The following is a 12,041-nucleotide window of genomic DNA, read 5'->3' as shown; positions in this document are numbered from 1 at the left end:
CACTGGACCAAGCTCTAGAGTTAGCTACACTTCCTGAGAAATTCGGGAGACAAAAGAACACGTTCAATGGCACCACTGGGATGCAGTTCCTCCAGTATAGGATACAAAAAACTCTTGAGGGCAACCTTATCACTTCAACAAGCTGCATTAACTTAAGAAAAAAAAAAAAAAAAAAAGAGGGGAAAGCTACAGATTAAAGTGCATTCATTGCATCTGAACAAGCAATTGATTTGAACTAACTGAAAGAGAGCATGGGCAGGTTTCCTGTTTGTAAATTGTGCGAAACTGTGGAGTAATGTTTTGCTCAGGCACATCCCAGTACAGGAATCGCGCTGAAACGTGGGACTGAAGGGTGAGACACAGCAAGAAGAGCTGTTCTAGATTCAGACACACTTGGGTTCAAACTGCCAGATACACCACTAAAGCTGGAAAAGCGATTTAGCCTCTCCGTGAAAGGCTGAAGCCTTTCAGTTGGTAAACTAGAGAGAAAACGAATGCCTCGAGTGGCTATAAGAAATGAAAGAGAGAATCCACGTGCAAGTGCTCAGCACCTCGCCTAGCACAGAATAAACAGCAAGCTGGCTAGCAGCTATTATTTTGTTCAACTGTTGTTAGTGGTGCTCATTCTGAAACAGACCCCCGCCCTCCACCTCTCTTCCCCTGCCCGGAACAAAGCCGGCATCCGGAGTGGGCTGACGGCACAGCTCCTCCCGGTAGAAGGCAGACGGAGCAGGCTCTAGGACAGGCTGCCCCCTCCAGCAGCGTTCACATCTAGCATCTGTCTCTACCTTTCCGTGTGTCGGGCTGCACAATACGCCACCTCTACCGGTGCAGAGAGGTGCACGGAGGCTAGAGCGCGCACCGGGGCGAATACACGCGGAGAGAGGAGGCCGGCCACGCTTCCGGAGCGCTCGCAGGCTTCCAAACGCGTAGTCAACGGGGCGTCCACGTGGAATTTCAATGCGAGGTTTTTCCTCTCCTCAGTCCAACAGCACAAAAGGAGACCAGTTCTGAACTGGCAGGCCTTCTTTCATGTCTCATTATGTTTTACACACAAGGAAATTTCGAGGTCTGAAGATGGGAGGTGATGAGAAGCAGGAGGCTACACGTGGTTTTCGGCAGCCCAGCCACCTGCACTCGCGTTCACTTCGGACAGTGCACGAAATCTGAAGGCCCGTAAGTACTAAACTGTCATCTGTCTATCCAGGAGAGATTTCACTTTGGCAGTATTTCAAAAGTAAAATCGCTCACTTTTTTATGCATATTTTCGCACCACAATATTTCTCTAAGCCGTGTAAAAGGCTGGATCTCGAGAGACATATAAAAAGAGGTTTGCGGTACAGGGTTTTGCTAAAAGGAAAATCGCCTTCGTTTCTGAACCTACAAGTACAAAAATTCATTCATTTGCTAAAATCTAGGATTAGAGCAAAATGGGTGATAGCTTTCTCCAAGAGTTTGAGGTTGGTGATTACAAAAGGCAGTTGAATTTGATGATTTCTGAACTGCTTGAACTAACAGTCCTGCTACGCCTTGGAAGACAGTCCTGTTATGTAACTGCTGGCGCGCCTGCTGCTCCCAGCGCAACCTGACCCAGGGACTGGAGGGAGCACAGAGAGGCCGCACCGTGTCAGTGACAGTGTGACAGTCAGAACTGGAGGGAAGTCCCATGCCTGCTCCCAGTCTCCCACGTGACCCTGCAAGAGTCACTCACTGCCTCTGATCTCAGTTTCCACTGCATTTCTAGTGAGAGACAGGGCCGCACGGTGACGAGCAGGAGGCCTGGAGAGACTGCAGCAGAGTCTCTCGGCACTGGGGGTGGGGGGTGCCTGCTTCCCAGCTGTGGGCCCTCAGATAGCCCACCTTCCCCTTCTAGTCTTGCTCTTCTCATCTGTATAACAGAATAAGAAATAGCAGCAAATCAGAAAATGCACGCAAAGGGTTCTCAGTGTGTGGCCCACAACAGTCCTGCATACATGAACTGCTACCGCTCATTGCTGTTTTACTACTATTTTTCCAAACAACCCGAAAAGCAGTTCGAGGAGCCAGCCCTGAGCAATAACACTGCTTGCTGGCTCCTGAGCTTGCAGCTTCTCGTCTGAGAGGAAGTGGGCTTTCAGGGGCCAGCACTCTCTTCCTAGAGCCCAGAAGAGCGGCTGGGGCTCCAGAGGCACTCAGGGTGTGCAAAGTGATTGAGCAAGTGATGCAGTTAGACCCTGACCTGACCTTGTCCGGGAGCTCCAGAGAGCACACACAGAAGGCTCCGCCGGGTCCGCCAGCTCACTGTGGACGGGAGTAACTGTTGGGTGAGCGCAGGGCCTGCATTTACAGGGACCGTCCAAGTCCACTCAAGACTCTGACTTTGTATTTCAACCCCAAGGACTCAGACCACTTGCTAAAAGGCTTTAGAGAACAAAGTTCCTTGCCGTGCGAAAGAGCAGAGTGAGACGCTAGGACAGACTCAAGAGCGACTGGCCACCGGCTGACACGGCGAGCTCAGATCTCTACAGAGCCTTCTGACTATTGGGTTGAAATGCCTCCCCACACGTCCATCATCTGCTGGAAGAACTATAAAACCAACCCAGCCTAACCCAAAGACAACTTGTCATTTATCAGCATTCTCCCAAATTCAGTCATCCTGGTGCCACTTCTGGAACCGTCTTATCCTTGGCACCACCTGTACTGTTATTAACTTAATCCTCGTGTTTAAATCAATTCACTGAAAAAAAAATTAAATGCAGTTATTTTTTTTAAATGAAATTCAAACTGCTATGTTAAATGAGAAACCAGTATTGCTTGCCCTCAATATGAGGGAACCATAAAAATAAACACTTGGAAACAAAATATTGTAATTAAAATGGAGCTGGCCACCACTGCTTTTCCCCAGCTCCGGGTCAGAGCTCTGTTCTCTCTCTCTCTCTCTCTCTCTCTCTCCATTACAAAGGGGGTAGACACGTGACAGCATAAACATGTGCCAGCCCCTAGTGAAGGCGTCCTCCTTTGGACATTTGGAAAGACTAAAAAAGAAGGAAAGAAGAGTAACTTTCCCACAACGTGAATCCATGTTTTGGAGCCACGTTCACACACCAGATAAAATCATCCCAGACCTGGCAACGGGAGAACTGTCTCAGGCTCTGATTCTTGGCCCCCTTGGAGGGTTGGATAAATAAGGCTACTCATTCCGGGATGAATGAAAATGTGCTTTTTCTCGATTCTGAGATGCACTGCAAAAATGTCGGTAATCAAGATGCGTCCTACAATCGGCTGGTTTTTACTAGCCACTTTTCCTAGTGCACGAATAGTATCTCTCCTTTTTTATTGGGGGAGCTGTTATTAGATTGACGACATGTCTCATAATGAGGGTGACTCAAGAAGTCAAGAAAATACGGCACACCTTAACAGGGCCAATATAAATGAGCCTGCTGTTTGGACGCCAGGACAACACAACAGCCTCACGTTTGTGTTCTCCCAATTGTGTTCATCTGATAAAGACATTATAACAGCAAGATATTATGATCTATAACCCTCCACTGGAACACTCACAGATTCTTGGCCTTGAACGCTTGAGCAAAATGCTGCACGCTACGGAGCAGAGCAAGGTCCAGGGTCATTGCTTCTACCTTGGCTTTGTGCTGGAATGAGAGAAAATAAAAAGAAATGATAAATAACAGCAAGTTTAGTTCATGGTATCAAGTTACAGTAAATGTGTTATGGAACATGTCGGAATTCCCCTGTTTAATATTAGACGCCCAGAGAGAATATAAATCATCGGAATGAATGGAAGAACAGGGCTTTTACTGCCAAGTTTGGGAGGATGTGAGGCTGGGAATCTGCTAAAACCACAGGCTGGGGATTGTGCTATTTCACTCAGCACACAGAGGAGGCTCCAAAGGGTCTTCAGGCTCACGCATCTCCTCTCAATCTGCATTCTTAAAAAACCCCATAAAAATAGGGGAACACCAGGACAAAGCCTGGTCTGTGCAAGAATTCAGTAGATGATATTTTTATCTCAAAAGATTTCAGATCCATTCAGGTTCTGAAATAATTCCATTGAGCCTGTGTCAAAAATTAAAGACGAATCATTTAGAGAAAAGTACAAAAGCAGGCAAAACTCATTTATTCCAATGGACCCTGAGTGACCTAGATCCCAGAGAGACCTCTGGTTTTACAACCCGGAAAACCCTACAGATAGGTGGAGCACACGTGGATAGTAAGAATGACTACTGTGTGTTCGGGGCTGACCATGCACCTCCTCATTTCATCCCCACAGCTACTCAATGGGTTCTACTTCCCCTATTTTACATGTGGCCTCTTGTAAGAGATCCCAGAGCTAAGAAGAGTTGGGGGCAAAGATTTACCCCAGTCAGTCTGACATCAAAGCCCATGTTCTCTCCTCAACAGAAACCAGAAGGCCAGGGGCATCAGGATTTGAACAAATCATGTTCCACTGGGCAGTGTCCTAGCATAATTCTGGAAAGATGAGGGTTGCCTTTCAGACTTGCCCCATGTTTATGGGGCACTCCTAATTTTTAAGTCTGGCTGGCCTACAGGGTACGCAGTTAAATACTATCCCTTCTTAGACCTCTGTCCTCCGAAGCACATACAGCCAAGAATGCCGGGGCCACCTGCCTGTCCAGACAAGCTAATTCCCAGAGAACAAATGGCAAGGCTGGGAATTCTCATCCAGACTGTGATGCTTCAGTGGGACCGAGGAGACAAGCACTACACAGGGAAAGGCCAGCGGCACTGCCAGGCACTTCCTCCACCTCGACTGACTAATTCAGGAAGAGATACAAACTGCGCTGAGATGCTTAGTACATCGCAGCACTTTGTCTTGGCTGCCTAAATGCTGGGCTGAACCCAGGTCCCCAGCCTTGAACAACAAGCATCAGGCAATGGCAGCTGGGAGGCCAAATGACTTTGGGCCATTTAACATAGCTGAGCCTCGGTTCCCTCATGTATGAAAGCAAAATAATAATGATCTCCTCACAGACTTGTGAGAGTGAGTGTATAGCACCTCACACCCAGCCTGCAAGAGAGAAGGCATTTAACAAACTTAACAAGAAGTAGATACGGCATCTCGTGCGCCAGATACCGTAGATACGGCATCTCGTGCGCCACTGTCTGCAGCAAGCAGTGGTTTGCGTGGGTTACAGAGCAGCGTGGGGGATGGAACAGTATTAACGAAGCCTGCGTCGGACCAGCTCGCTGGTAGATCCCAGACCATCCAGGGCATGTCTCCTAACAGAGCCAAGGTTTAGGGAAAGAGATGTAAGGTGATAAAATGACTACCCCAATCCCCAAAAGGCATATAGGTGGTGAAGGCAAGTTGACCAATGTAGACTGAATTTCCTCGGGTAACAGTGGCAGGTGCACAAGCGTGCCCATTTCAGGAGGAGGAGGAGAAACATTTAACCTGAGCCAGGAAGAGGGGAAAATATCACCACACGGGTTTTGTTAGGTTTTGTTTTTATTCTCTGTCTTAGGCCAGAGAATAGTAGAGCTGGAGGATCCACAGTGACATGAGGCCACACCCCTTGTCCTCTAGAGAAAGACACTACCAGACGCAGAAATGAACGCACCTGACTGAGGTTGCACCATGTAGACAGCTTAGGCCTCCAGACCAGGAGAAAAGCCCCACTCACTCTCTGTCTCCGTGGCTGATGACTGTCCGATGACTAAAATCTCTTCAGAGTACCGAGTCTGTCAACAGCTAACCTTTATTCCCCACAGATTCTTACTCCATCTGACATTAAGAGTTAGCGAATAAAGTGGCCTTTGACCCTCACACTACGGCCTCTGGCCCCAGCCTTACTTCACTTAGAAGATGCTCACTGCCACACAGAGGATCTTACAGAACTTGGAATATATCACGAGAGGAAAGCTGCTGGGCAGGCAGTGGGAAAGACACCGTTCCTCTCAGCCAAGCCCCTCAGGGAAGCCCCGTGGGACATGCAGGCTGCGTATCATAAAAATGCTTATACATATTTCCCTCATCAAACAGGGAGAACATTCCCAGATGGTGACCCCAAAGCAATCTCTCAAAGGAAATGATGGCTCAGCCAAGTGGGCCAGTACATCCTTCTGTGCGTGCAGCTTACAACAGGTAAGTGTCGTTTGGTCCTCCCCCTTCACTTTAAAATGCAGTACAGAGCTGCCACTACCAGTAAGTACAAAATCAGAACATACACATCCAGAGGGAACAAGGGGTCACAAGCCAGCGAGTAGTTCAACAGACTAATCCACAGGCTGTGGGTTACTAGGCTCCTGGGGACAGTGACTCAAGTCCACACACTATTACTCAGGTAATTCCCCTGCCCCCAGCATCAGGTTTCCTGTTTCTGCTACTGACCCTGTGAAATGCAGAGAAACTATGTGCAATCTGGTCAGTTCAGGGAAGAAAAAACACACAGCTTTTAGAATGTGTGTGTGTGTGTGTGTGTGTGTTGGGGACGGCTGCTCTTCTGACTGTCTCACAAACCTAGCAACATGATAGACATGTTTATCATGGGAAGCATTCAAAACAGGAGCCCACAGCCCCGGCACCGCAGGCAACACCCACGAACTGCTGCCTGCTGGGTGGGGGCCGGAGGCTCCGTCCACCAGTGTGAGCTTTCCTGCCATGTCTGGCCAGGAATCCAGGACTGATCACAATGCACCTCTCCGGTGTAACTCACAGACTTCCTGTTGTTACTGTTAACTTTGATTTGGAACCAGTTATAGACGCACAAGAAGTGGCAAAAACAGCACCTAGAGTCCCCCACCTCCCAGCACTGCCAATGGTGACATCTTACCCATGTCTATGGCACATTATCAGAAGCAGAAAACCTACAGTGGTTAAACACAGCCCATGAGACCACAGACATTACCTGGGCTTGACCAGTTTGGGGATGCACTCAGAGTCTTGCATTTGGACTATCTTTTTATATAATTCCATGACAATTTACTCCACATAGATTCCTATGACAATCACCACATTTAAGATACAGACTGTTCCACCACCACTACAGAACTGGTGGTTTTTTCCATTAGAAGTGTTAAATTAGCATTTGCCATCTAGAACATAAGAAGTCCAGGCTTTCTCTGGGCCGGGTTTGCTCTTTGACAAATCAAACACATAAACAAAGTCCTCACTTAAAACCCCTTAGTAGGTTAGAACAGCCAATAAGCTACAGTCCAGCTTCCTTAGTACGGCTCACACGACTGCCTCCCTACCGACCAGGAGAAGGTATTCCAGTGTCCTCACCGAACAGCTCCCAAACCTTGGTGTCTTAAAACAAGGATCACTACTCACACACACTGATCCCAGGTCAGTAAAACCATGTTCATTCTGGTTAGCCAGGGGCCCAGGCAGATAGGGCCTCTACCTTCTGTCCCATCACTCGCCGCTACTGTGTGGGGAGGAGAATGTGACAAACTGCACAGAGGACAGATCTGAAGGCCTCCCCGCCCCGCAGTACAGATGTCACTTCTGCTCACATTGTGTGGCAGAGCAAGTCATGTGGTCATGCCCAGCTTCAGAAGGCACTAGCCTCCATGTCCTCAAAACTACATAGAGAAATAGATACATATACAGAATATAGACAGTGCATATATCGAATATATATGTATCTATTTCTAAATGTATTTCTGTATTTGTATTTCTATGTATATAGTGGAAGAAATGGAAATGCATGTGTGTGTGTGTGTGTGTGTGTGTGTGTGTGTAAAATGAAGAACGGTAACGACTAACACACAGTCTAAGACTTTCCCCTTCCAGGGTTATTTAAGGCCACTTTCCACTTCACAGTTTCATTAATTACAGAAAAATTTAGAAAAGGCAGGTGAATATGGACAACAAAAAGCATCTACAATCCCACCAACTCCGAAATAAACTGTTAACCTTGCATACGCCCCTCACTTCTTCTTTGCCATCTAGATAGAGCCATCCATCCATCTATCCACTCAGCTTTGTTTAACTGGAAGAACTTCATACCAAGAGCTTTGAATCTTAAAATGCAATCAGATGCTTCTCTCAACCCTTGCCCAAATCCTGACTCTGCTCTCTAATCACACCAGCACAATATCTTCTTGTCTCAGGCAGAATAAGAATGTAAATTTACTTTAAATTATGTATACAGATGCCGGTACCCATCCTTTTAAAACAGAACTGCACAGGTGGCATCCCGCACAGGAAGCATCAGGCAACTTCGAAGCAGCTGAGAAGCCCACCTGCTCCTGACACCCCAGGCTCAGCCACAAAAGCAGAGTAATTAAGCAACCCACATACTCTTCCTCCATTTCCCTGGGATCTGAGGACACTTGCTGGTGGCACAGTTTATGGACACCCTCGATAGGCCAAGTTTTCTTGGTCTATTCTTTATTTACATTCTAAAATCTGCCTCAATGATTCAAGAGTCTATAAATGCCCAACCAAAGGGATTGCTTGCCGCTGTGATGGAAGAGTGATCACTCATATCATTTTATGACTACAAACTAGCCAAGTGTGACTCAGATGTGATACTGCCTGAAGCCAAAAGAGCCATATGGGGACCGTGTGGTATTTAAGTGGAGGAGCAGGGAGACATTGTCATCCACAGCAGAGATAGCAGACCCAGGCTGACCTGGGGCCACAGCCCAGCGTGGTCGCAGCAACAGCAGCATGACTTCAGGGCAGCTACGTGAATGCTCTCAGCCTGAGCTGCTTCAATGGAAAATGGCCACTTGCCTTGTGTGTAGAGTAAAATGAGGTATGCTGTATATAAGGCCTGAGACACTGAAATCATAACTATGATAATCATTATTTTGAAGGCCACTACTAAAATGTGATACCTGTTGTTCCTCAATAATAAAGCATATTAGTAATTGTGGTCTCCTTTCTCCATTTCATAAAACTAACTTCAATAACTCAGAGAAAGTATGAATAGCAACTCGGCACTTGAGGATGATACCTGACCCCAAAGCAGGAGGAAGGGGGCTTGCTGAATCCCCTGGAGGCCATAGTAATCCAGTTTCCAAATTCCTTAAGTGGTCTGAATCAAAGGGCACTGGTGAAGGCCATGGACTCAAGCTGCACTGCCTGGTTCCTCCACTGACCAGACAGGAAAGTTACATCTCCCACCTGTGCATTCAACATTTCCTTCTGTCAGACAAAAGTCATGATAGCACCTGCCTTACCAGAAAGTGAGGTAATACATGTAAAGCATTTAGAATAGTGCCTAACTACTTGGCAAGTATTCTGTAATTGCTAGCAATGATTGTCTTTATTGTGATTGTGTTTGTTTTCATTCCTACCATTGTCAGCACCATCATAATCATCACCAACATCATCACCATCACTGCAACCATCATCATCACCATTATCGCCACCATCACCACCACCATCATCATCACCATCATCATCATCACCATCATCATCACCACCACAACCACCATCATCATTACCAGGATCATCATCACCACCACCATCATCACCATTATCACCACCATCATCATCACCATCATCACTGTCACCATTGGCACTGAATTGCTTCACTCTTCACTGCAAGGGCCGAATTGGACATAACAGGCCAATGGGAGTGATCTTAGAACACTGGCCATATGCGCCCTCGCCCGACAGCACCTTCTATCCCTACCTATCCCAACTTGATGGGGGTAGTTTTCACCCACCATTTCATAGATATAGAATCTGAAGTTCTGAAAGCTCTTCAGAGCCAAGGTTCATACCAAGCCATGATTATAATCACTCTCAATACTCAAAAATAACCCGATACTCCACATAACCCACCTCCTCTCCCCCTCAACCTTTCCCCACTCCCCAGGCCCTCAAATCAAGGCCAACCCTGGGGAAAACCTCCAGATCTCTAAGTGCCTCATAAAAAGCAGCATGCTGATGTTTATCAGCGTGAATTCATTCACTGACTCTGCCTCTAGTGGTAAATATATATATTCCATGGACTGCACCCCCTTTACTTATTTTCTACCCCCTCCATCGTTGCAACAGGTAAGAAGAAAGATCTCACCCATAGTCTGCTTGCCATCAATGGAAGAACAGAAAAGGTAATATCTCACGGCAAGAGGCATTTAGGAAACTGTATATAAATAATTCAAGTGGCCAACTATACTTAAAAAATAACTTTTACTTAAAAATCATCATTAATTATGAAGTGCCTATGAATTAGTGGGAGGTAATATTTTTGCTCCACAGTCTGATTTCTCCCTGTAACGAATCCAAAGTATTTGGTACGGGACCAAGACCCATTGGGCACTATGAGGCACATTCAGTGCAATCAAGCCAAGTATACTTCAAAATGCTCTCAGCTCGCACACGACCTTTGCTTCCTCCACTCAGCCTGACCACTTACACTTCTGACATAGTCCTAGGGCAGCAGCTCTAGTGAGAATAGCTCTTCATTTTGTGTTGAAAGCACCATGTCTGAGTTGGTCAAAAGAAGAGTACACAGTCCATCTGGAGGTAGAAAGACGGAGAAACCCAAGAAACCTCTTGCTGAGCAAGAGCAGGGAGCCCAGACTCCACGGGACCAGAGGAAACTCTCCTTCAGCAGTGGGAACTCAGCACATGCTATGGCAGATACAAGATTTACCATTTAAGGGCCACTAGCTACTGCACATCCTAACCTGAAGGTGCCAGTCCATGAGGATTTGATGTGTGTGTGGCTACTTCACTAATGGAAGAATTCATTTCTGTGTTTCCCTAAAAAAAAGTTCTCATTTACATATACTCATTGCCTATAATAACCGAAAAAATAAAAAAGAGCACCTATGATATGCGTGGCATTTACTTTTCCTTTAAAAGTAATATGAAAAATCTTTTCAAGTATACATTATTTCCCCCATTTTATAGAGTAGAAAACAAAGGCCGATGAAAGCTTAAAGTGGCACAGCTAGTGAGACAAAGACCCAGGTTTCCAACGGAGATGTGGCCAGCTCCAGAGCTCATCTCTTGGCCGGACACCACACTGTGCTACACCCCTGTTGTCACAGCCCTCAACACAGAACACCAAGAAGCTCTAAAGAAATTAACATCATCTATATATTCTTATTTGTATCTATTTTATATCATATTTATTTTATACATTTAGAATTTACAAGAGAAGCCTACTGCTGAAGGAGAAAATGTAAGCAAGGCAATAATCTACATTCAGAGCTTATTGCTAATGGCATCCTGCAAATTCTAATCCAATGGGCCTTAATTGCATTATGCTGATGTCTCTCACCCTTCCACTTTACATACTCTCAGTCCTGATTTTATGTTCTGAAACCTTAAATAGGAGTTGTCACATTTACAACAGCAAGAGACACTGGGGCTGAGCACATTATTGACATGACATTATTCACTGAACTATAATACAGACCTAACTAAACTGGTTTAATAATTCATCAATATCCTATGTGGGACTTCATAGCACTAATTCCTCCAGTATTATTTAAGTCATGTTAATGGTGGCAGTGAATGGCAGCCTCTTCACCAGGGAACGTGGAAGTAGAGACTCTTGCATCTGCTTTCGGCTCTGGTACCTTTCAGTCAAACATCCCACACCAGACCATGAGTAAATCCAATGGGGAGTTTGCCCAATTCTGGCCAAGCCTAAAACATCAGAAGGATGCGCTGATAAATGCTCTTCCTGATAGGGTACCCAAGAGAAAAAGAGAGTCTGAGAGTCTCTTTTATGCCTCTAAACATTGCACCAGTCTGCATGCTACCATTTATTTAATGAGAAAAATACTCTTAGAGAAGATTCTACATCTCCAAGTAGGGAACCAAACCAAAAACAGTCCTAGGCAAAGCCCAGGATTTCTGTAAAGGCTTGAGGGATAGGGCTACATCTGTCATTCCTAAACTTTAGATCAACCATTGGCATCAACCCCCACTCCAGGGCCCCCACAAGCACCGCCTAATCTTGCCCTCCCCTCTCCTGCAAAATACACAAAATCTCTAATAAGAAAATCATGACAACTCTTTCTTCATTATATATAGGTCAAAAATTTTGCCTTGTGTTGCTGGAACTCAATTTATAAAATAACTGTATCAATATCTATAGGTA

The 12,041-nt window shown here is 45.9% G+C and overlaps 1 protein-coding gene across 4 annotated transcripts in view; it reads right to left on the bottom strand.

Moving 5' to 3' along the window:
* Nucleotides 1-12,041, bottom strand: part of WWOX (WW domain containing oxidoreductase) — a 933,964-nt gene that overhangs the window by 683,810 nt on the left and 238,113 nt on the right. For all 4 annotated transcript variants that reach the window (XM_045076566.1, XM_045076567.1, XM_004753947.3 and 1 more), the window contains exon 6: nucleotides 3,541-3,629. In XM_045076566.1, coding sequence (XP_044932501.1) covers nucleotides 3,541-3,629 — 89 coding nt within the window. The remainder of the gene's footprint in view (nucleotides 1-3,540; nucleotides 3,630-12,041) is intronic.

This window comes from Mustela putorius, unplaced genomic scaffold (genome assembly GCF_011764305.1).
Source record: "Mustela putorius furo isolate JIRA1106 unplaced genomic scaffold, ASM1176430v1.1 tig00000174_pilon_pilon_pilon, whole genome shotgun sequence".
Lineage (NCBI taxonomy): Eukaryota > Metazoa > Chordata > Mammalia > Carnivora > Mustelidae > Mustela > Mustela putorius.
This window is presented reverse-complemented; position numbering and strand designations above follow the sequence as displayed.